Below are 26,003 nucleotides of genomic sequence, written 5' to 3' on the forward strand. Positions count from 1 at the left end.
ATGGATAGATAGACAGATAGATAGACAGATAGATAGATGGATAGATAGACAGACAGACAGATAGACAGATAGATGACAGACAGACAGACAGACAGACAGATAGATAGATAGATAGATGACAGACAGACAGACAGACAGACAGATAGATAGATAGATAGATGACAGACAGACAGACAGACAGACAGATAGATAGATAGATAGATGACAGACAGACAGACAGACAGACAGATAGATAGATAGATAGATGACAGACAGACAGACAGACAGACAGATAGATAGATAGATAGATGACAGACAGACAGACAGACAGACAGATAGATAGATAGATAGATGACAGACAGACAGACAGACAGACAGATAGATAGATAGATAGATGATAGACAGATAGATAGATAGATAGATAGATAGATAGATAGATAGACAGATAGATAGATGATAGACAGACAGACAGACAGACAGACAGATAGATAGAAAACATATGCCAATAAAGATGTCAATAATTATTTTGAAATATTACTATTTTTTATTATTTAAAAAAGTACTACATTTAAATTTTGATTCAGCTTCAGTTCAAGAAATAAATTAAAATAAAAAAAATGAAAATTATTGTCAGGGATGTATGACATATTGGTACAATATCTGTTATTGGTCATGATTAGCTTTTTTTAATCATTCCAGTAGATATTTATTCAATATCATTCAATGTGACAAAACAAATGTCACTGTATCCATAATTATTTTGTCAATAATAATTTAATTTTTTTTATATCTGCCATTTATTGGTTATGCATAACGTAGAAATAATCATCTTATCAGACAGAATCTTGATGACATGCATCCTTTTGATTTACTAATGTTACAGATGTTTATTAAAGTTAAATAATAATTTCAATAAGTTCCTAATGTTTTTTTTTAATTGTATGTATTTTTCAAATGCTAAATTGCTTGAAATATACGGTCTAAAGAGATAATTAATTAGAGAAATACTTACAGAACCTGCCTACCTAAAAAGTGGGCCATTATTGTGGCAAAGAGAAAAGGTCACTATTAGCAAGGAGAAAAATTTTTTAATGTTAAACAAACCACAAAAGCACAAATAAAACAAACAAACTTTAAAAAAAATCAGAACAAAAGGTACAAAAGCTGTCACAGTACCCTTTCAAAACATTCACCTTTGTACCTTATTTATCCCTAAAGGGTGCACATTAGTAGCTTAAAAGTACATATTCGTACTTAAATTGTACATATTGGTACCTTTTGAAAGGGTACTGCCCCAGTGACAGCTTTTGTACCTCTTAAAAGTATTCGTACTTAAATTGTACATATTGGTACCTTTTGAAAGGGTACTGCCCCAGTGACAGCTTTTGTACCTTTTTTTCTGAGAGGTGTTATATCCATAACAGCTGAGAAATTCTACCCGACTTGACTAATGTCTGTCATCAGACTGAGGTCAAATGGTTTCAGGACCCTCCCCTTCAGGTGTTCTTTCCTAAGTTTGCTTACCTCTTAGAGCCCCTTTGTCACACAGGACTTTGTTGGCTGTGGTTATTAATATACTTCACATAAAAGGTCTGGAGACGTGACCCTGCTTACTGATAGCGAAAAAAATTGAACGTTTATCCACACAATGACCCTATGGTTCAAATTAAGCAAAATGGTGCCAAGTGCATTATTACTTTTATAAAACAATTAGTACATATAAACGCATTAAGAACACAAATCTTCCTAAAAAAAATAAAAAGTGACTACTTTCTGCTACAAAATGAGTTCTAGATTGGACTTTATATTACAAGCAATATTTTATATCACTTCACAATTTATGTTTAAGTCACTCAAACTAGTTTTATTAGTTTTCATCCAAATAAGGCATCAAGTCAACATTTTTCAACAAGATGTTTCCTCATGTTGAAGAAATTGCATGTGCGTGTTGGCATCGCTACAATTTTGAAGAAATCAATATAATTTAACAGCTTAAATTCCAAAGTTTACAGTTACTTTACATCATGTTGTATATTTTATACATCAGTTATATCAAATTGTTATTCAGAACTATAGTGCATGATGTGTAAAAATACAAAAACAATCATAAAAAAACAACACTACAATGTTTAAACAAAGATAATTTGGTCTTTCACTTAATACTGAATATTTACAAATTGTTTGAGCGCATCTTTCAGATATGAAATATTCTAGCATGCATCAGAGCTGGAAACATGGTTGTAGTGTTTTTACAGCGAGGTGTTCATCACAGGTAGTGACATGACTTGTTTAGACTACAAATTAAAAGTCTGAATGTCTGTAATCAGGAGAAACACTAGACCTCCTCTCTCATCTCTCTTCTTTTAATTAACTTCTTAGAAGTATGAACTCTAAAGGATGTGGAAGGAGGATAATGTTTCCTTTTAATAACTGGTATGCTGATAATTATCTAGTCTGCTTATACATTAACATACAATGTAATTTAAAGTATTTCATAAAACTGTTGCTCTTACTGAACAATTTTTTTTTCAACATCAAGATTTTAGGTTGAAGTTTATATAAATGTATAAAGCAAAATATATAACTTAGATGCTGTAACTTGTCAAATGGTGACCATTTTAAATCACATTTTTGATTCACTACTTCTAAAAGCCTGACATGAATTTTTAAAAGCACAAATATTCCATGTAGTATCTCAATTTAAATGAGCTCGCATTTAATATAAGCTGCATGCATAACAATTATAAGAGTATAAGCAAAATGCAATTTTACATGAAGTATAGCATGTCAAATTGCATGTGTCTGCTTAAAGTTTTGTTAAAACTTCCCAGCTGCTTCAAAATCTAGAGAGCTGCCTACCTAGACAGCATTGTCCCTCTAACAACTGCTATCAGAATGTTCTGGGAACGTATCTTCATGGTAACCAAAACATAATTGAATGCCAAAATACTTGGCAGCATTGCATGAGATTTTTTTTTTTCCGGAGAAGGCAATTCCAGAAAATATTGCGATGAATTTTATTTACTTACTTTTTTTAAATTAAATTTTAAGATGGCGGACGATCTGAGAGAAATGTTGACAAAGGAATCCGTTTACCTATTGGGTTGTTAGCTTAGCGACATGCTAACATCAGACTCGGGGCATGTTTACACGAAAAACAGAAACGTTTTTCTTTTGTGTTTTTCATGTACAGATGACAACGTTGTCAAAACGATTCCCGTTTACACGGTTTCGCGAAAACGACTAAAAACGCTGTATAATGTATGCCAGGCCAGTAGTTGGCAATGTCACTTTATTGTAGAAACACTATGTTAACATATAATACGCATGCGCATGACATTACCGTTTTCACAAATTTGTGTTTTTGCAGTTTACACGGAAACGATAACGGTTTTCAAAACCTTGCACTTTTTTTAAACCCGTTTTCAAAGGTTTGGGTTTTCAGACCCACAAAGCACCACTATCGTGTAAATGAACAGCCACAACGCATAAAAAGTTTTCCATTTTTAGTTAAAAATGGTGTTGTGTAAACACCCCACAATTGGAAACAATTGTAAATCTACTCTCCCAAGTGTACTCCCATGAAAAGCTCTATTTAAAGCATCATTGGCACTCTCCCATAAGAAGGCTGTTCCAGACCATACTAGCATACAAATTTCATAAACAAAATGTCGATGATAAACACATTTCATTTAATGCTAAAAAAGTATATATCAATCTAACTAAACACTGACAATTTTACATACTTAGTATCGTCTCAAGTATTGAGTATTGTGCAAGTGTGCAAGTGTTCACCTGAAAAGTGAAGCCAAAACATTTGGATCGCCATCTGTTGGCTGGCTGCAGTATAGGTCAAAAACCCCGCCCTCTCCATGTAAACGAATGGGACGATAATTATGAAATTAATAAAATTTAATAAAACAGATAATACAATAAAATTTTCCCAAAGATGGTTTCCATCTTTTTAGGTAGTTCTTATCGCTCTTAATGTATGTTCAAGCGTTTTTTTTTTTTTAAATAAGTTTGCTTTTAGTTAATTATTTGATGCTACAAAAATGGGGTGTGGTGTCATGATTGTGAGTGTGCGATTGGGTCCGTGGAAGTTTGGGTGGGACTCCACTTCCGCGACTCCACTTCTTGATCACTATTGCGCAGACTCTGTCTCCAAATGAATCACTACTGCGCAGACTTGGGCTCCAAATGACGTCATTTTTTTCGCAAGATGACAGCGGCTATTACTGAGATGTTTTGGCTTCCCTTTTCCGTAGTGGATGGAAGTGGAGACACATCATCCTTTTTTTTTTTTTACAGTCTATGGTACTGTGTTGTTAGCTTAGCAACATGCTAACGCCAAACTCTATTGGTATCAACCGAGTCCCATCTCCAGTGTGGTGTACTTAACGTGAAAAGTTCTGAGTTGTGCTAAGTTGAAGTCTAATTAGAGTGTTCCAAAGTCACTTATGAGTTTCCATTTCAATTTGGAAGGTATCTGCCTATGTAGGAAGTAAACATCAAGGCAGCTCACTAGGTTTAGGAACAAATATATAGTGTTTAAGAAATTCTGACAAGTATACTTCTAAACGTTTGTTTTAAACTTTCATACAGACTCGTATTAACACCTCTTCTGTTGAGACGTGTTCTTCCTGTTCAGAACACACTGTAGCATCATCTTCATCTTCCTTTAGCAGCACCTACACAAACATATAAACACAGTTTGAGGTCAACTGAAGAGCCTGGCCAGATTTTACACATGATCGTTTTCCCGTTCATGTGAGCTGGATCACTTTATAGTTGCGTAAATCTACTGATTATAAAACCACAAGCCCAGATGCATGGATTCAGCAGAAGATTGACACTAGACCAGTTTGTAAGTTCTCGTTCATATCGGCACTCATCAAACACACTTTTCCACAGATTTGGGTTCATTCTCTATAGCATGAGCTTATGGAAACATGCTCCAAATGTCACTGCTCCCGCCGAACAAATGGATGATTTGTGAGCAGCTGGCACACTTCCACAACTGGAGGAGTGAGGGAAAGAGGGATGAGAAAAAAATAAAAGAGAAGAAGAGGAGAACAAAGTAAAAGAGATGGGAAAGACCCTGTATTGCCAAACAAATGAAGACCATTTGACCCTAGAGGTCAACGGCCTTTGGAAAGGTCTTTGGTCAAATGATGCAAATATTAAAAAAATATCTGTCCTGTAATCACATTCATAAAGCACAATCCCACCATTCAAGAAGAAGAATACAACACACAATCAAACTATTCATATACAACCCAAGAAACAAAACATTCATTTCAGCTGGCACATTTCATTTTAAATCATATGCAAGAATAAAGCCAAGCTAATAAAAAAAATTGAATTAGTCCAGTGGGTTTAGTTTTGCTTCAGGACCCAGATTTTACATTGGACCTCAAGTGGGTGTCTGTAAAATCAAACATTTTGATTTATTCATATTATATGCAGTTTATTCATAAACTGCATTAGCCCAATAATATGGAAAATTATGAATGTAACAGGCTGAATGAGAAATAAATTGATGGTTTCATGCTCTTGACAGTAAATAATTCAACACAGAAAACACATTCTGGTCTGTCTGATCATTTTAATCTGTATTTTATGTAGTCTGGGTCATATTTAATTTTTTTTTTTTTATGACCATGAGATCAGGTTACACATATGTCATCTGTCTAATTTGGATAATTTCTATTAAGTGATAACAAATGTCCATAAAAATATCATTGAGTTTGAATGGGTACATGCTTTTTTTCACTCCTCCACTGCAAAATTTGGTAAATCCATGGCATTCTTACTATAAACAATGATATGGTTATACTGCATTTTATTATTAGCTGTGTTTGTTTTTTTCCTGCTTTATTCTACAGGCCTGAGACTAACCAGCTGAGAACCGCTGAATTAATCCAGACTAGAATGAAATGTCTTGAGGGACAGATATGGGGAACAGGGTCATTAGGATCAGGTTTACTGACTCATTTGTTCCTGGATCTCAACACTGATTTGTTAAACCCAGGATAAAGAACATCCTATGGATTGCACATGGTGATATTACGAAAGCTTTTGGAATTCTCTTTGGTGCCTCAGAAATGACACACTTCAATTCAAATCTTGCAAGAAGTGACCCATGAGTAAAACATGAGAACTGGCATTTGTTACTTTAAAGAACCATTGTATTTCTATCAAATCTGACCATTAAAATAGCTTACAAACAAAATGTACAGTATCCAGGCTTTCATATTAAAAAATATTTTTAACATTAATAAATTTGTAAATGTTTGTCACAAAATATTTTTTACAGCACACTATTGTGAGCTACTTTAACCCAAGTTACACAATGACTTGTCTCTGTATAAAGTGAACTGCAAGTCAAAAGCATCATCTACTGTAAATGGCAAATAGTAATTAGTCAAGTAGCAATTATTGAGCTACCATAAGCATACACACTAAACCTCAACACTGGACACATCACTTTAAATATGGCTTAGAAATGGACAATGACTACAAAAATGTGCTTTGCTTACATTTCACTCTATATTACAGTTTAATAGTGTGATAAACCATATTGCTATAGCAATAAAGTGAGGCACTTTTAATAGGCAATTATAATTCACTATTACATTACAATTTTGGTCAAAACTGTGTTTTTTACAAGTGAAATGTTTTTATTTATTGGGACATTCTCACCTCAGCTTCGTCATTGCTGTCATTTGGCAACACCTCTACTTGCTTAGGACAGTCACGTGAGCCCTCCAGAGACGTCATTTTCTTATATTTCCGCATTGTTAAACTGTCCACCACCCAGAACATTATAGACTGAAACACACATATTTACAGAAATAAGGTGCATTTTATTACATAAAGATAGATAGATAGATAGATAGATGCTCTTGAATGACTCACGTTTACAATGAAAGGCACGATCAGCATGACGATAGCCAACTCCAGCTGTGGGTTTGGGATGTAGTCCAGCACCACCTCCTCCAGCTATAACACACAAACACACCAGCGGTCAATGCATATCCATCTAGTATATTAAAATGATAATATGAAATCTGTCTACAAATGATTCGAGAATATCTAGACATCCTACAGTGAGAAAGTATGAAATTGCATGTATGACGTATGCATTGAAAACATAAATACGTACATGCATACTAGACATGTGCCGGTATTCGGTAATGCGATATATCACGGTAATGAATATGCACGGTATTGTTATCGTGGGCACTTCTAAATACCGTGAATAATTATATATTACAAATTATTCCGAATTTTGAATGCATTTTAAGAATACTTTTCCCATCAACTGGTCAGAATGCACAACACTGCTGTATGCTGCGTGAAAGACGCATGCGCACTCTGATGCGCATGGCGGAACATGTGAGAGACGCTCTGGATGACAGCAGATGGCGCTAAACTGCAGAAATGCAGCCGTTACCCCGGAAACCCTGTAAACAAAGCAGCTGCACTACTTTCTGTTTCTGAATCGTGTTTAAATGATTTAAACAGCCATTCAGATTTGTGTATTTGCTATGATGTTCATCACAGCGCCAAATACTTAAATATTTAGACTTAATAGGCTATTTATTTTCAAACTTTTTTTACATTTTAATCTGGACTACAACATGCCCTAGATATTGTTTGAAAGTGTTTTGATTTGATTTGATTTGCTTCATTAGTTAACATTAGTTAATTCATTCGTTAACATAAACTGCCAATGAAAAATTCTGAACATTCATTAATCTTAGGTATTCCAATATTTAATAAAAACGTTGTTAAAATCGAAAGTTGCAACTGTGTTATTTAATGAGCTAACATGAACTAAGACTTGTATTTTTTAAACAAAGATTAATAACTTCTGTAGCAAATGTAGCTATTGCTCATTGTGAATGTTAATGCATTAACTAAGGTTAACTAATGAGGTCTTATTGTAAAGTGACACCTATTGGTCTTTATAGTTCTTTTGCACTTTAATCTGTGTAAAACTTTTAACTTTATAAATTTTTCTGTATTGCTTTATTGCATTTAAATGTTCAGTTATTTTTGTTAAAAGAAAAATGTTATTAAACCTTTTATAATACCGTATACCGTGATAAAAGCATTAGCAATTCATCGCAACATGAAAATTTGATACCGGCATATCCCTAATGCATACACTGTAAAAAAAAATTATATTTTTGAAGTTTTTGAATAAAACAAAGATTGTGTTTTACAGGAAAATATTATTTCAATTTTTCAACTTTCGTGTTTAATTCAATGGGTTACTTGCAGTTTCTTTGTAATTGTTTACTAGCAAATTCTAAGCAAAAATCACTTCCACACCATTTTTTTTACGGTGTACATGCATGCATAGCTTTTTTCAGCAAAAATTAGAACAAGTCTGAAATTGCATGTACAGAAAGAATGTACAAAGCTGTCACTGCGGCGGTACCCTTTCAAGAGGTACTAATATGTACACTTAAGGTACTAAAATGTACATTTAAAGTGCTAATATATAGTATTTAGGGGTAAATAAGGTACAAAGATGTACCTTTTAGCTTTTGTTCCTTAGGGTCTTGCCCCAGTGACAGCTTTGTGCCTTTTCTTCTGAGTGTATTAAGTATGAAAATTAATAAATACATAGCTTACTTCACTTAAATTAAAACAAGTCTATAGAGGAAATCATGCACAGATAATCTATTCATTATTCCCACACTAATCCAGATGAAATATTATCTCTGTAGTCACAGTCCTCATTTCATCATTCCATATTAGGACATCCTTCAGTACAAATAGTAATTTGTCTATTTATGTTGATTCATAAAAAAACAGAAAGAACAAAAGATACATATGGGGCTGACTTGTTTCACACAGTCACCGAAAACATTCAATTTGTCATCCTTATGAATGTCATTGCGTTAGGCAGGAAAATATCTAAACCAATAAAAAAAGCAAACCATTCCAAAAAGAGTTAGGCCTATATATTGCTCAAAATCTAACAACAAATATTTGGATCAGAGACCGGTTTTAGTTTAGGGAAATGATGCCAGTGGGGTGAGTCTGTGTAACAATAACAGAACATTTGAGTGTGTGAAAGTTTATCTTACATTGGTCCACCCAGGAACGAGCAGCACCAGAGTGACCACACTTTTCTCCAGAGCAACAATGAGTAAATACACTGAGCACTGAGCCAACCAGGCTGCTATCCGAGGAGGATCACCTAAAACACATTCAAAAATGTACTACAATTGATTACATTTTCTGAAGTGCTTGACACTATTGCTATGTAGTTGTTAAGTCATCAGTAGCCAAAAAAACTAACAAAAAAAAAACTGTAAAACATTTTTAAAAATCCAGAAACAAAATATCAAGAGATAGGGTATTTCATTAAATAAATATGTATTTATTTATTTATTGAAATATGTCATATATATATATATATATATATATATATATAAGTATATATATGAATACATTTATTTAATGAATAAGTAACCCAATAAATAAATAAACCATGTAATGTGTCAGTAAACAAATGAACTAACCTTTCAATAAACAAATAAATCATGCCCGATATATAAATAAATAAATATATGCCAATATATATATAAAAATCATGAAATTTGGCAATAAATAAATACATTTAATTAATAAATACATTTAATTAAATAATTTTAAAAAATAAAAATAATAATAAACCATGACATGTGACAATAAATAAATATAATATGCACATCAAATAAATACATAACATGTCATTTTATTACATTATTATATAATACATTAACACATATAATAATTGTTGACATTTCATCATTTATTTATTTTGTGAAAGATACATACATTTATTCATTGCTACATAAGCACATTATTTTTATGATGATTATTTTTGATTATTTATTTTTTTAATTGAAAGCAAGATTGGCAAATATATTGGTGTATTTAATCAAAGACTAATTTATTTGTTTATATGGCACTTACGTTCTTCCATATGATAAAAAAATAATAATAAAATCGTAAGAAATAATTCTCTTTAACTTTAATGAATGCTGGTAATTTTATTATAGTAGTAGCACTGATTTGAGCATCTGAGCACTTTTAAGTGATCAGCCTCCAAACATTATGGTAAACTGGACATGGCGCACAGTCAAAACAGGGATTTAAAAACTGATCTAAGCAGAAAAACAGTCGTGAACAATTGTTTGGCCAAAATCATGTGAAACTATGGGCGTATTCCATCTGCTTTGTGTGCATGTGCACACGTGTGTGTGTGCGTGTAATTTAATTTTTCTATGGTGTTTTACCAAGGGAATCCCTCAAGAGGGAAAAAGCAAATGTGGGGAAACTACCCAAACATATGTGAAAAATATAACATACAGCGCCCTCTGTTGGTAACAAACGGCTCAAATAGATGCATCAGTTTCTCTTTTGTTTAGAATTTTTGGTTTATGCTTTCCTGAGTGTTATGCCTGTAGTCTTGGACATTAAACTGACCCCTTATCCCCACTCTTCACCCATTATAACTAGCTTCCATCAGTGTAACTCACCATATTCTCCAAACATCAGCAGTGTTAGCTGTTTATGTTCCACTATCTTGGAAACAACCTTCACCCCCGCCCAGATCACCAGCATTCCCAATGTGGCATCCAACAGGAAGTTCAACAGATATCTGTTAAAAACAGAAAAGGGCCATTCGGTTAGTTTAATGCCAGGTTAAAGCAATAAACTTGACAAATAATCAGGCTAATAATTGACTCACAGAGAACAGGGATCTTCATTGGTGAGTGTGGACAAGAAAACGTTGGCAAAATGCATGAAAAGAGCCCCAACGGCCTGCTTTGACGTATCAAAGAACCTGGAGAAAACTAAAAAGAATGAGAGTTTGCTCTCTTCTGTGCTATTTTTGTATTATTTTACCATAATTCTGAACTAATGTTTAATATTATTACCAGATCCTCCATGGTCTTCTTATTCCGACGGGTTCACGAAACCTTTTCACTGTAAAGACAAAGATGTAAAGACATCTTATTTTTTGTTTTTTTGAAAAAAATTCAACTATCGTGTGCTTACCAAGGCTGCATTTATTTGATCGAAAACACATTAAAAATAGTAATAAAGTGAAATATTATCACAATTTAAAAAACTTTTTTTTTTAATTTAATATACATTTAAAATGAGTTCTGTCATCGGCGTCGCATGATCCTTCAGAAATAATACTAATATGCTGATTTGGCACAAGAAACATTTCTTATTATTATCAATATCTAAAACAGTTTGGTACTGCTTAATATAGTTTTGCAATACAGGATTTTTTGATGAACAAAGAACATCATTTATTTGAAATACAAACTTTTATAACACTATTAATGTCTTTACTGTCATGTTTGATCAATTTAATGTATCCTTACTGAATAAAATATTAATTCTGATTAATATCCAATATGTTATATATGTTCTATAAGGAACACACATTGGTTTGGATGCAATGGAGGGACAAAAATGAGATAAAAAAGGTTGTCTGTATCAGTTAGTTAACAAAATATCAAATCAAGTGTCATTTATTTTAAAGAAATATAGTGCATGCACCTTTCCAAGCAAAATATCTCCCAAAAACATGTTTTACAGGTTTAAAATGGTTTTATATATATATAAAACCATTTTAAACCTGTAAAACATATTTTTGTGAAATATTTTGCTTGAAAAATTAATATATTATTGCTTTTTAAAATAATATATATTAATTTTTAATTCATAATAATAAGGGGGCTTTGCCCCATTTCACATACATGACAAATGATTAAAATAAGAGTAAAAGATAAGTGATAAAAAGAGATAAAAACATAAAAAATAAAAGTAAATTTAACAACAACAAAAAAATCGCAAAACTGAAACGAAATTAAATTTGATGAGGTTTAGATACTACTTCAGCCTCATTAAAAACTTTTTTTAAATTCTGTTGAATATCAAAAATAGATTAGGGTTTTTTTTTTTTTTTTTTTTACAACACTTGGGTGAATTAAGATGTATAGATTTATAATAGTCTAGCACACATAAGCCAAAATTAAATCAAATAAATTGCAGGGGGTGGGGGACGACGACAGCTAAACCACCAACAAAATTAGAAATGAAATAATGCTATCACTGATGTACATCAAAACAAGCGCTCTCAAGGAACAGAATTTAATGCCAAAACTCCATGTCAAACTAGCCCACTATAACAGAAGCTGAAAGACATATCTGGATGTTTTTCAAATATGCAAACGGTTACTCTGTAATCACCAGCCAAACAGAAGCGGGATGACGATTATTGAACGTCTGAGGAAACTAACAGCGATGACGTCAACAAAGATAAGCAGCCAAAAAGAAGCCAGGAAGTGGCCAGAATAACAAAGAGGAAGTGCATTCGGTAAATACACAAGCATGAGCAGAGCTCTGACAGTGTTCATAAGACAGAACTTCTCCCAGCTTTGTTTTTAGGTCAAATTTCTTAATCTATCCTGAAAATGTAAGCTAAACTTCTTACTGGAAAAACAATACATGAATAAATAAATGCCAGTCCTTTGATAACAACTAATGATTAGGATATTTTTTTCTCTGTACACAGCAAAAAGTTTAATGATCAACAGGAACAGCACAGATCCATGGTAATGTGTAACTTTAGAAAGGTCAGAGGTCGTTTTTGGGGGTTATTCAGTGCATGACCAAAAAAAAAAAAAAAAAAAAGCTGCTTTTGGGAAGTAAGAATTAGAAACCTATTTCACATCCTTTGGCAAAAAAAAAAGTGAGGCCCAAAACTCACTCCCATCATGCCGGGACATTGCTAAATTGGCCTTTTTTCACCTATTTGATCATCCAACAGGTAAAAATCTAAATTCCGATTGCTTAGAACTTCAACAAGCTGCATGTTTTGAGTTCTCATTCCTATCCGTACCCCAAATGTGGGACAAGTTACTCAAAGTTTTAATCTAACACCTAAGTAAATAACATTCTAACACCTCCACATTCACTTTATAAAATGATCAGTAGCAGTTTGAATGAATATTCGGTCAGAATGACCAAATATCAACCGAGCAAACACTATAGTGTATCTTTGAACCCGAATGATCACATGACATGGTTAGATATTGGGAAAGAAACAACTCTGGACCTTAGGGTTCAAACTTGAAAGGAAGGTCACATGACTCGAACCCTCCAGCTGGAAACAGAAGCTTGAGTTTGGGATCTGAGCATCACATGAGCTACAGGAGTCGATGCTGTTATCATGTGTTATCACACAGCTAAACAATCTTATCTCTGAGTAATACTCGTACCTCATAGGAGAAGAGTTTTTTGTTGGCAAGAGAAATGCAGTCAGTTTTACTAATTTACTAACTTACTAATCTTTTTCATTTTCTGCTGACCTCTCTTCGCTATACTCGATAATGTCGATCAAGAAACAAATAGATCTTTAGGCATTGTTTTTGCAAACTCTGCTTTGTTCATGATCCAATCAATTCCCAGTTGATAAGCGTAATTCAGGTTTACTTCAAGTGACAAAGTCTAGAGTCCACAATCATGAAATTAACAAATGTTCATCAAATACTGCATTTCCTCACCCTTTTGCAAATTTTCCCGTCCACGCAACCCTGATACCCCGGACCCACCAAATCACTCATATTACTGCTGCTCTTCCAAAAAACAAACATGTTTACGTGTAAAAATCAAAAAGAAGAGTCATAAGATCCTTTTCGGAACAGAAATCCTCGCGCAAACGACTTAAACAGATTTTCCGTTAAACTTCACTGGCGAGAAGACAAAGACATTTGAATTGTACAGCAGACCGAAGAACCGAGATCGCAGTGGCTACACAACACCGGCGCTGTTGAAGTCGTTTCGAAAGCGAGCGATGTGGCACAAGACAAAGCATTTCTCTCAGGTCACTTTTCTTCTCTTTCTTTCTTGTTATTGAGTCAACACGGGGGGGAAAGCGGCTTGCTGACGTCACCTCCTGCAGCCTTTGTCCCACTCATGTGCTGATGTGAACGCACACGGTCTTATTTTAGAATTCTTATTTATTGTTCTTTTCTTTTGGAATTATATTATATAGAGTACAATGAAATCAGATGTATTTGATAAATTCTGCAATCAAAAAAAATGACTAGGATGTTTACCCTTATTGCACCAGGTAGGGTCATCTTACCTCAGTTTTCAAACATAAACTTACCTGAGAATATATAGAGAACAAAAAAATTTTCACTAGGTGTAGTCTTTATTGTTTATCTGTAGCCTATTGTGATTTTTAAAAATCACTACAAAGGGCATATGTATTTAAAAACCAAAGTTAAAAAAATAGAAGTTATTGATGGACCTCTTGGAATGGGGCAGTCAATTGTTCTAATCAATTCCAGGGTATGTTAGTGTACTTGTGTGATGCATCTGCTGATCTCTTGGCCCTTATAAAATCTATCTTCAGGGCGCAGTTCAAACAAACTGCATGAAGAATATGACGCAGGAGAAGAAAGCTCAACACTATTCATCAAAAACAAAAATGAAATACAAATGTGTCATTTTTGCTTAGTATGGTTGAATTGGATCATCGAAAGTCAATAGCAAAGAGATTGGTTAATAAAATGGGATTAAATACATAAATTATATTTGTCTTATTTAACATTTAATTATTGCAGGTTTGTATAATATTCTTAGTTTGCATTTGATTGTTTTTATTCATTTTGAGGAATACTGAATCTGTTTTTGTGCGGGTGAGATGAGGAAATACATGCTCATATTATTCTAGAACTATGCATCATGTTCACACAGCGAGCACAATGCCTCAGGCTGATGATACACGGGGCAATTTTTTGAGCAATTTTGACAGGCAACTTTTTTTGAGCAATGTTGCTTGGGCACTTTTCCATTGAAAATGAGTAACAAATTAATATCTGGATACCTTAAATCAGTCATGGGCCCTGTGTCTCACCTAGTTGGCTGTTGATGGCAACATTGCCCAAAGTTGCCCAGCAACATTGCTCATAAAGTTGCAGAAGACAACTCAAGGGTTCCATTAAGAAGAACTTTTGAAACTCATGAGGCTGATGATACACGGGGCAACTTTTTGAGCAATTTTGCCAGGCAAATTTTTTTGAGCAATGTTGCCGGGCAACTTTAGCTAATATTGCCATCAATGGGCAACCATGTGAGACACAGGGCCCACGACCGATTTAAAGTATCCTGATAGAAATTTGTTACCCATTTTCAGTGGGAAAGTGCCCAAGCAACATTGCTCAAAAAAATTTGCCTGGCAAAATTGCTCAAAAAGTTGCCCCATGTATCATCAGCCTCAAGTGACGCCACTACTGGCTGTGATTGTACTGGCAAGGAACACTGGGAACTCTGGAACGGCCTCTGTGGCCGTGACAGAGCAGAGAAGGACAGCCTTCATGGCGTGTCAGAACAGGCAGGGCAGTGGCAGAACAGAGTTGCAGTGGACGATGCCACCTCAAATGAGGAAGTGTGTACAGCAAGATGGCAGTAGTCATCAAAGGAAGCACTGATGACAAAGGTAGCACCTCTGGGACCACCGGAGCATGGACAACCAGGCTTGGAAACTTCAAGACCACTGAAGTAGAGACCACCGGGTTTGGGACCTTCAGGACCACTGGTCCCTGGTGCTGAGATCACCAGAATTAGGACCACTGATCTAGGGAGCGCTGGTACCATCAGGCTCAGGAAAGTTGGGACAACTGGACTTGGGACCACCAGATTAGGGAGACAGAACCAAAAAGTTAAGGAGCACTGGCACCACCGGACTTAGGACCACCAGGCTAGAGAGCCCTGGGACAACCAGACTTGGGAGCACTGAGACCACAGGTCTAAAGGTTGCTGTACTGGGACCACCGAACTACTGGGCACTGGGACCAATGGACTTGGGAGCATTGGGACCACCAGACTTGGGACCACTGGGCTAGGGAACGCTGTGGTAGGACCACCGGGCTAGATTTTGTAGTGAGGAACAAGAATGAGGGTGGACAGGGTGCCACCACTGGCTGGGAAATGCTGGGGCTCATCGGGGAGCATAGATGTATCCCACAGTGTAGGGGGACCGGCAGGTTCTTATAGCGTAATTAATGAACTGATCCAATTTGAAGTCACATCTGCCTCCTGGCAGAAAAGGCTTAACAGGCTCATTGAGCCCAAAGTGATATAAGTCCTTAAAAGCTTTCTCCTCCCAGTCCACAAAGCTGGCAGGAGCACAAAAGCACTCTGCATAGTCCTCAGTGGTGTCTCTCCCTGCCAAAGGCACACAAACTAATCTGCTGGATCCATGGGTAGTAGTCAGGTCTTCTGTAATGTTTGGTAACTCAGGAAAAATGAATTACGATTTATTAAAGAAAATAACAAAATACAAGAAACAGAAGAAAAGGATCAAAGAACAAATCGGAGCAAGCCAACTTATCATACTTAAATGGAAATGACATGAACATAACCAGAGGAAACACTCAAGCTTATAAACACAGGGGTGACAAAGACAAGGAACTAATAAGAGGGAAACAGGAACTGAAGGCACAAGATTACAAACTAAAAGTCAACAGAACAAACACACACATAACTATAATTATATTTTTAAGTGTTTTCTATTTTAATATATATTTTTTTTAATTGTAATTTATTCATGTGATGCAAAGCTGAATTTTCACTTACTACAGTCTTCAGTATCACCTGATCCTTCAAGAATCTAAATGGTTATTTGGTGGTTTCGGTAACCTGTAAATATGTTTCATGTTAACATCTAAATTGACTGTTAATTAAATTTTAATCAAAATGATTAGGTTACACAGATAAAGGTAATTTAAGGGTCTTGTCAGGTAACAACTGCACGTTTTTACAGTGTAGTTATAAATGTTGAGATATTTTGAAAATCATTATAAAACAGGTCTGTAATGTGCTATGGATATTTTCATTCACATACTTTTCTGAAGGCCTTTATACCAAAGTATCGGCTACCAGATAATGTCCAGAGCTAATTTCCTCAGGCAAAACTTTCAGTACTATCCCAGAGCATGGAGAGGATAAACTATTGACCCACATTGTTTATCTCCTCTCACAAGGTCGCTGCTCCAGCAGTGGTAATCTGTCCCTGGACATGCTTGCCACAGTCTCCTCTTGTAGATTAAGCTCAAGGCATGAACCATCTGTTACTGTAACATCACTAAGTGGAAGCCTGTGCTTATTAGATGAGAGCAGGGTTTTTTTTCAATGAATTTCACCTTGTTTGTGTACATAGTGTCCTATGGTTTAGGGTGTTGATGGTGTTGCCTGATAAACTAACCCCTATTTCTGTACCAATGCTATTGAGAACACTTGTTTTTATTTTTATTATTATATATTTTTTTTTGCTCTAGAGGAGTAGTACTTTACAGTGAGCTGTAAACTGTAAAGTATCATATTGATGTCAATTTAAATTCAGCACAGCAATAAATACGGTTACCACAGGATGGCAATGGAGGACAAGATCAGCACTGAATTTGCATGTCTGAAATAGGATTATAATTTCTAAACAATATTAATTTCTGCATTCATTTTTAAATTAAAAATATGCTTTATTAATAAAAAACAATACATTGTTTTTACATTAATTTGCAATTAGATATACTGTAACATTCATTACATAAAGTTGTGATGAATATGTACACTGTAAAATATATTTGCTAGGTAAAATATGGCTTCTAAATTAAGTCAAGTGAAAAATTATTTGAAGTTTTAAGATGAGGTAGAAATAGACCATTAAGATTACTATTAACTTGTTATAACTTTGTACAATGTATCCTACATTGTCATATTCATATAATAGCTAGTCATATTTTTGTAAATGAAAGTTATATTTACTTTAGCTATTTTGTTTTGATGAATACTATAATGACTCTCATGAACTTTTATGACTTTAAACTGAACTCATGACTTTAACTCTTTATTTCTGAACTTTTATTTGTGAAATATTCTGTATTTTAGATCTTGTCCTTATTTAAGCTACATAATGTCACAAAAAATATGACAAAATGAGTTGTGGAAAAGATATAGCTAAATTGAAAAGGAAAAAACGACACATGAAATTATAGAAACAATATTAAAATGTTTCTTTCTCTCTTTTTGAGTGTGTGTGTGTGTGTGTGTGTGTGTGTATATATATATATATATATATATATATATATATATATATATTCACTTTAAATTATACTTACAGACATGGAAGTAAAAAGACACTCCACATGTAAAGCGGTCAATGGTTTTTGCGTAAGTGTGAAGAAATAATCAAATAGATAATCAAGATGAAAAGCAAACGAGGTTGCAACAGCAGCCCCCTCTTGTTTACACTTGTGTATCAAAACCTATTGAGTTACCTACATAGAGAGCATTTCATTAGCATTTCTACCACGTTCTCTTATACAGCATTTTTGGCCATCGAAATGTCTAAAGCGTCCAAAAACGATGCATGCGTCAATGATGCCCAAAAGTGCTATGAATGCCCAATACTGTCCATGCAGGCGGCTCGCAAGGTTTTAAGACACAGCCATGAGTTTCCCCACACGAGGGAGGCGGAGGCTCGGGCCCATTTCTATTTATAATGGGCTGAACAAATTTTGCAACTGTAAAGGTCAATGAAGGAGTCGGCTTGAAAATAATCTGTAGATGTTGAGACATGCGCAGATGCGGGATGATGCCATATTGGACACACACATACACACACCGCTCCTGCTTCAACCAGAACACCGGATCACTCAATTCAGATAGACGGAAAAAACTCGCTTAAGGTAAAAGCAACATTATCAGCATGAACTTCATTCTGTAATAGTGATCGTGACAGACACGGACTCGCGCTTCTTTGCGCGAATGTCCGCGTCCAGACGCTTTTTCCTCGTTAAAAACATTTGGAAAGATACAGAAGCGTCTGCGTGAAGAGTTGACAAAACGGTCCGAAAATTAAAGTAACCTTATTTATACGTAACACGAATGTCGAGCGACCGCACTTTCGATTCTGCCGATAAATATATTTACGATCCGAAGATACGCGCGCTGGGAATGTCGTGGAAAATAACGTTTATGTAACAAGCGATATTTTCGTGTCGTGTTCTTCCTCGAAGCGACTCTCGCTCTGTTATTGACTTTACTTTCAAACTGCCATTTGACCTCCTTTCGATTTCAAAGGACACAACGTTCAGGCGTAAATATCAACACTTAAGTTTACATATTCGGTCGGTGTTTATATAAATGTTTCTGAACGTCACGAACCGGTCGGCGTACGTGATTCAGGTGCGCAGAATATGAGCCGAAATCCTCGTTCCTCATGTGTCAAATCCACTTTCAACATGGCGGGTTAAGGTGTGTTAAAACTGCCATGCAAAATCTTTGAAGAAGGAAAAAATAAAACCGCACTGGTTACGCATCCAGTTTTCGTTTCTTTCGCTGCACCTGGACGTGCTTTAATGAATTAAATTTAAAGTTGTCGTTTGGCGACGTCGGTGGAGTTTTTTTCCGCTGCAATACTTTTAGAGTGTGTAAAGTACAGTATCACACATGCTCATACAATATTTCCTGTTTCGCTTTGTGTAGGCTACTCTTCGCTGTGCGGGCTGACAGAGAACCGTAATTTTATTCGCATATTATTCCTATTAATCAAACGGTTCCCCAGTTTCAAAAAGCTATTTATTAAGACGTTACACAATTTTACGAATGAACGAACCATCGTATTCTTCTCAAATCAATTATGATGATTTTGAATTAAAAGTGATTAATTTTTCCGCAAAATGCGAGTAGCTATTTATCTGATTAACCTTTATATTGGTGGATGTCGCTGTAAATCCATGGGGTTTTATTCATACGGGCGGATTAAACTGATGGCAGTATTGAATGGGAAATGGAGTCACGCGTTTGGAGTTGAGATGAACTGAGATGAAATTATTATTTTTTAATTCTCTGCCTTGACCTGAAAGAGATGAACACGAATAAGTCTCTTCACGTCTACGCTGGTAGCCTTTTTAGACTATCGTATATAGCAGGCCCATTTATTAAGAAGCACTTGTTAAGCCTAATTAAACCGTTCTGCCATAAGAAATAAAGAGCTACAACACTTCAACGATACGGTTATGGAATTCATGGCATCCAAATCATCGATGTGTTGAAATACGCTGAATCAGCCTGACTGCGTGTAAGCTTCGATAAAGCTTGACATTTGAATCGATTGTGCCTTCACAAAAGCCAGAAAACTTTTTTTTTTCATTAAGGTAAAAATCTAAGTGCAGAAGAACAAGACGAAAGCAGATACGACACCTGTCCGGCGCTTACAGGGTGAGCTATGAGGGAGAAGAGTTTGACCCGCTAATTAAAGCCTGAACCCTCAAAACTAAGTCAAAACAAAAGGTTGGAGGTCTTAAAAGTGGTCTACGTATTATATTTTACATTCAGCCTTATATACAACGGTCCAGGAGCCACAAAAGTTTACGAGTTATCGAGTGTATCACTAGCGGCCAAATAGACGCTAGCAAACAGAAGTCGCTTTAGTCTGAGGAGGTAACCATGGCAACAGCACGCGGCTTGAGCACGTACAGTACACAAACAAAACGTTAAGCTTCGATAAAGCTTGACATTTGAATCGATTGTGCCTTCACAGTTGAGCCAGAAAACTTTTTTTTTTTCATTAAGGTAAAAATCTAAGTGCAGAAGAACAAGACGAAAGCAGATACGACACCTGTCCGGCGCTTACAGGGTGAGCTATGAGGGAGAAGAGGTTGACCCGCTAATTAAAGCCTGAACCCTCAAAACTAAGTCAAAACAAAAGGTTGGAGGTCTTAAAAGTGGTCTACGTATTATATTTTACATTCAGCCTTATATACAACGGTCCAGGAGCCACAAAAGTTTACGAGTTATCGAGTGTATCACTAGCGGCCAAATAGACGCTAGCAAACAGAAGTCGCTTTAGTCTGAGGAGGTAACCATGGCAACAGCACGCGGCTTGAGCACGTACAGTACACAAACAAAACGTAAATACGTTTTACTTAATACAAAATGTGTGATATATCACAGAAACGTTAAAAAATATAGCCTACTGTAGCAGTGGAGACAAACTGCATTTGGGGCTGCGCGAGATTCACTAACCTTTTGTGACCTAAGTATTACCTAAAAAAAGTCGTATTCGCACACATGTTGATTAACGTTACGTAACATGTAAAGTAGGCTACTGGTAAGCAATATTTAAGACACACAAACACTGTTAGATGTGCATTGTGAGTGAGAGATATGCGATACGTCATAGGGTAATCAGATAGTTTACCCTCGGGTCGCGCAGATCGGGTGACTGCATGCTGTTCTTCTGTTGCGGATTGAATAATGCAATTTACATTCAGCCCATTGTGATGTAATGTCATTGAGGACGTCACAACGTGAGAGTGAAAGCAAATGTAGGCGGCTTCCAATCAGACAGACTTTCACATTTATAATGATTCATTTAAAAGGGAACTTCATGTCCATAAGCATCTTGCAGTGCAGGAATGCATGGGCAGTGTTTATTCTTTTTTTGGCATAGCCTATAGGCTTATGCATAGCTACTATCCTACATCCTACACATATTATCTAGCATTATCAGCTCACCTAGGATACCACAAGCATGAATTTCCCTTTATAAGGTCACAAAGTTGTTTTTATAGAGAATGATGCCATGGGTATTTTTCTTTGTCTGGTAAAGAGAAAATAGCAAGGAACTGAATACTGTACCTTGGTGATGCCATCATGTTGTGTTTTTGAGAAGTGATGTCATCCTATTTCAGTTCAAGACTAATGCTTTAATGGTAACACTTTTATAGGGAACAATCCTCAATATTAACTAGTTGCTTGTTAGATGCCTATTATTAACATATTGGCTGTTTATTAGTAAAGCACATATTCTGCATGACCATATAATCCTACCCAATACCTAAACTTAACAACTACCGTACTAACTATTAATAAGCAGCCAATTAGTAGTTTATTGAGGCAAAAGCCATTAATGGTTTGTTAGTGAAAATTGGACCTTAAAATAAAGTGTGACTGCTTTAATATATAATACTTTATAGAAAAACATCAGGTATAAGTGGCAGAAAAAAAGATGGTGTGGTATACCTGTTGGTATACCATGTTTGTTTCTGTCCATTTGACTTTCAACTTGATTTTTTTTTCTAACTTGACTGAAGTCAATTCAGAGTGGTTGGGTTAAATGTAATAAACCTAACACTGTAAGTTGGTAGCTACTTTGGCATGTGTAAAAGGGAAACTGTTCTGAGAAACAGAACTGGCAATTTTACACTTATTTTCACACGTTAAACATGAGAACGCTTGAAGACTTGTATTTAATATACGTATATAAGACACCAATAGAAGATTGACCACACAGTTGTAAAAGATGCTGTAGGCCTGCTTGAGTTCACAACATGCATTGCAGCATTAATTAATTATGATAAACTATCCATTCAGTCGTATCCGACTCTCGGTGACCTTATGGAGAAACATTCTCCATCCTATCCCCTCAAGCACTGCTTCTTTGTAGTATCTGTTTCGATGGTGTCAAGCTAGCAAGTTCTTTGTCACCCCCTTCTTCTGATTCCACTGACCATTCATTACTGACTTCTCTAGCAAGTCTGCATGCATAACATGGCCAAAGAAAGTCAGTCATATTGATTTCAGCTTCTAGTGACGCCCCATGGTTTTATGCAATCCAGTACTTCTTCTAGTAGTAATGAATTATATGGAGTACTTATTGTTTTATTGTTTGCTACTTTTACTTGTGCTGTTGTTGTTGTCACTGTCAGTTATGTGGTGATTTTTTTTTACTCATTACCATTATTGAGGTTTGTGTGCTAAATTCTGATGTGCATGTGTAATTGAATACTCAAATAATTTTTAATGGAGCTATTTCAGGGCTCTTGCCATAAGCATTTTCCTATATTCCTGATATATAGAGTTTCCTGGAAAACATTAAGCAAATAATGCAAATAGTCAAACCATTTAAAAAAAAAAAAGTGTTCTGTAGGAAATAATTAAACTCAAGTTTTCAAGTTGAAGTGGGCTGAATTTTTTATATTATTATTATTTACATTGTAATGTCATCAGGAAAACTGACCAAATAAACGTATTGCAACCTCCTAAACTAAACATCAGACAGATGAACACGCAGCTAGCCTTAACAATTCCTCTCTCCAAGTTGGGTGATTAAAAATGGATTATTAAATGTGTCTCAGATTGAAAAAGGCCAGAGCCATTTATTTTAATAAGAAAAGCAATGCTACATTGTGCTCCGATAATCCTTTAATTCTCCTTCCACAGTTTAACAAGTCCTGGATTAGAGTGAGAGAGGGCATCTGGCTCAATACGAGCTAATCGATATTACGGCCTTCCTAAAATCTGGATTTATTCTGAAACAGCCCACATCATAGATTAGGCTTGATAATTCACTTTAATCCCACATCTTCAATCTGGAGGTGTCTTTCCACCCACAGGCCCAACTGCGTTGGCTGAACCACAACGAACCCACAATCAAGACATCCAAATGACAGCAGCAATGAATATGAGATATCATTCGAACATTACCCATTTGATATTAACAAACATTGCCTGTCTGACAGCAATTTGGATGCAAATTCCCATGAACTGGGGACAGAACACCTTTTCTACATTTAAAACCCACATACTGTAAGTCACAGTGAATCCTTGTGCCGTCAATTTCCGCTTTGATTCTCGTCTTTTTTCGACCGGGTTAGTGCGGAAGACGCCAGAAATATCTGCCAAATGAGTGACAGAACCATAATATTTTTTTTCTGTGGAATTGGTCTGCTGTGTTTATAACACACAACAAATGCACATACACACACACTGCCATCATGGCAAATATTGAGTGAGTCATTTGCAAGGAAGTGGTTTTGGTGTTAACGTGCACTTCTCATTCTTAGTTCCATCTGAAACCAGAAGAAAAATACTTTAGTGTCACAATGTATGCATTATTTATTGCTCTTCACTCCAAAAAGAGTAACTTTAAAGAGTATGTTTCTTTCTTATGAAGAATCAATTTGCTTCTGTGAAAATGAATGGAAATGAAGGACTGGAAAAGGTTCTTCAGACCAGTATATTGGTTTCTGGCTTCTTTAAAACACCAGTATACACTCTTAAAAATAAAGGTGCTTCACGATGCCATAGAAGAACCTTTTTGTCTAAATGGTTCCATAAAGAACCTTTAACATCTGAAGAACCTTTATGTTTCACAAAAGGTTCTTTCCATGACCTGGGGACAAAGTCCAAATCAGTCCATCTGCCGAGGTTACACTCTTAAAAATAGAGGTGCTACACGATGCCATAAAATAACCTTTTTGTCTAAATGGTTCCATAAAGAACCTTTAACATCTGAAGAACCTTTCTGTTTCACAAAAGGTTCTTTCTGGTAAAAGAAGGTTCTTCAGATTATAAAAAGGTAAGAAAGAGATGGTTCTTTAAAGAACCTTTGACTGAATAGTTCTTTGTGGAACCAAAAATGGTTCTTCTATGCCATGGCATCGCTTGAAGAACCTTTTGAAGCACCTTTTATTTTAAGAGTGTAGATGGTTTTTGAAGAACTAGAGAATTTAAAAAAAATGTTTATTAGTCCCAAATGGAAGCTTTATTTTAAAGAATGGTGTATTGGGCTTTGAATTAATTAGGAACCTATGTGATTCACTAGTTATAAGCAAACCAAAAATGAGCAAACAAGGCATGTTTAGTCTTCATTTTTTTCCTGAATTCAAAGAAATAATAGCATGTTAAAAGTGTTAAAGCATTACATGACTCCAAGTCAGAAGCAGTAGAAGTAGATGTAACCAAAACATGCTATTGTTGAAGACATCAGTGTTTGAAGGACGCCGTTATTATCATCAGTGCAATCATCAGCTTTTCACATACTGGAGACTGTAATGACATCCTCAGTGCAGAAGATCCAAATCCCAGCCCATAGGAGAGCAGAACAGACCTTTACACCAACAGTGCTTAGATTACTGTATCTGAAATTACCGCAAGATTGTAAAATGGTCTATTTGTTTACTCAGCCTTTTCCTTTGAAGTTCTCTTTGTTAACCTAGTGAACAATCCAGCATAGACCACAGTGAGAGTAGCTACTGTATGATTTGATGTGAATAAACAATGGAGCAAACAACATTTTCGATTTGAAGATGAGAGCAACAAGGTGTAGCTTGTGAGAAGTTCGCATCTTTTTCACACTATGCAGTAAATCAAGAGTAGATGTTGTAGAATTGCAACCTTATTTTAGTTTTAGTGTTCGATTCTTCAAATTAATTTACGTGTAACTGTTCTATATGATCATCTTGATAGATACGCTTCACATGCTCTCTAACATTGGAAGCTGGTCAAATATAATGAATGGATGTGTGAAATTGCGCAAAAATTGTTGAACGCTTAGAAAAGTAATAGAAATATGGAAGTTCTGTCCTTGGTTTTAGATGAATGAGGGTTTTATCTTGAATCTTCTAGAGGAAGTCCTCAGCTGTGCTCAGCATTGGGAAAACACATTAGACTCTCCCACACATTTTCTTTTTTCTAAGTGAAACATCTGATGACTCATGACATAAATGGCCTAGTGTAAAACCAGAAATCATTGGTGTATTTAGTAATGTAATAATGTTATTAGGTCTAGTTAGCAGAAAAGAGAGAGATGTGGGAGTGATAGGAATGCTGGTGTTTGTCACACTTGTGAGTTTATGAATACTTCTTGCATTTGCTCATCAAAACGCGTCACTGCATTTGGTTATCATAGAGTCTTGTAAGATTATTGACAGTCGTTTGCCGACCATTTTCTTTAGATACAAACTATATGCAAATATGCAGGTGAGAATTACAAACAACAACCCACATTACTTTGACTAACATCACATTTTTGTGTAAAACCAAATATTAATTGACCAAAATGTTGGGCAGAATTAGATTTAATGAGGAATTAATTGGGTTGTGAGAGTACTAGGACAGAAAACTGACCACAGAGGAAG

General features: G+C 35.4%; 2 protein-coding genes across 4 annotated transcripts in view; one reads left to right on the top strand and one right to left on the bottom strand.

Annotated features, from left to right (window-relative positions):
* Positions 1–4,273: 4,273 nt before the first annotated feature.
* LOC107728497 (store-operated calcium entry regulator STIMATE-like) lies at positions 4,274–15,675 on the bottom strand. The gene is made up of 9 exons (XM_016538685.1): positions 15,475–15,675; positions 14,936–15,047; positions 10,929–10,977; positions 10,739–10,834; positions 10,527–10,648; positions 9,087–9,199; positions 6,901–6,984; positions 6,685–6,813; positions 4,274–4,670 (listed from the first exon to the last, which is right to left on the bottom strand). Exons 1-9 carry the CDS (start codon positions 15,673–15,675, stop codon positions 4,569–4,571), a joined length of 1,008 nt encoding a protein of 335 aa, XP_016394171.1. The 3' UTR covers positions 4,274–4,568.
* A 2,993-nt stretch (positions 15,676–18,668) lies between these two features.
* sfmbt2 (Scm like with four mbt domains 2) overlaps positions 18,669–26,003 on the top strand; it is a 45,291-nt gene continuing 37,956 nt past the window's right edge. For 2 of the 3 annotated variants that reach the window (XM_016538700.1, XM_016538702.1), the window contains exon 1: positions 18,669–18,764. The gene's annotated coding sequence lies outside the window, so the exon portion shown is untranslated. Of the gene's footprint in view, positions 18,765–20,761; positions 20,789–26,003 lie in introns of those variants that run through there. The other variant, XM_016538701.1, reaches the window with a different exon arrangement.

This window comes from Sinocyclocheilus rhinocerous, unplaced genomic scaffold (assembly GCF_001515625.1).
Source record: "Sinocyclocheilus rhinocerous isolate Xijiao unplaced genomic scaffold, SAMN03320098_v1.1 scaffold307, whole genome shotgun sequence".
Lineage (NCBI taxonomy): Eukaryota > Metazoa > Chordata > Actinopteri > Cypriniformes > Cyprinidae > Sinocyclocheilus > Sinocyclocheilus rhinocerous.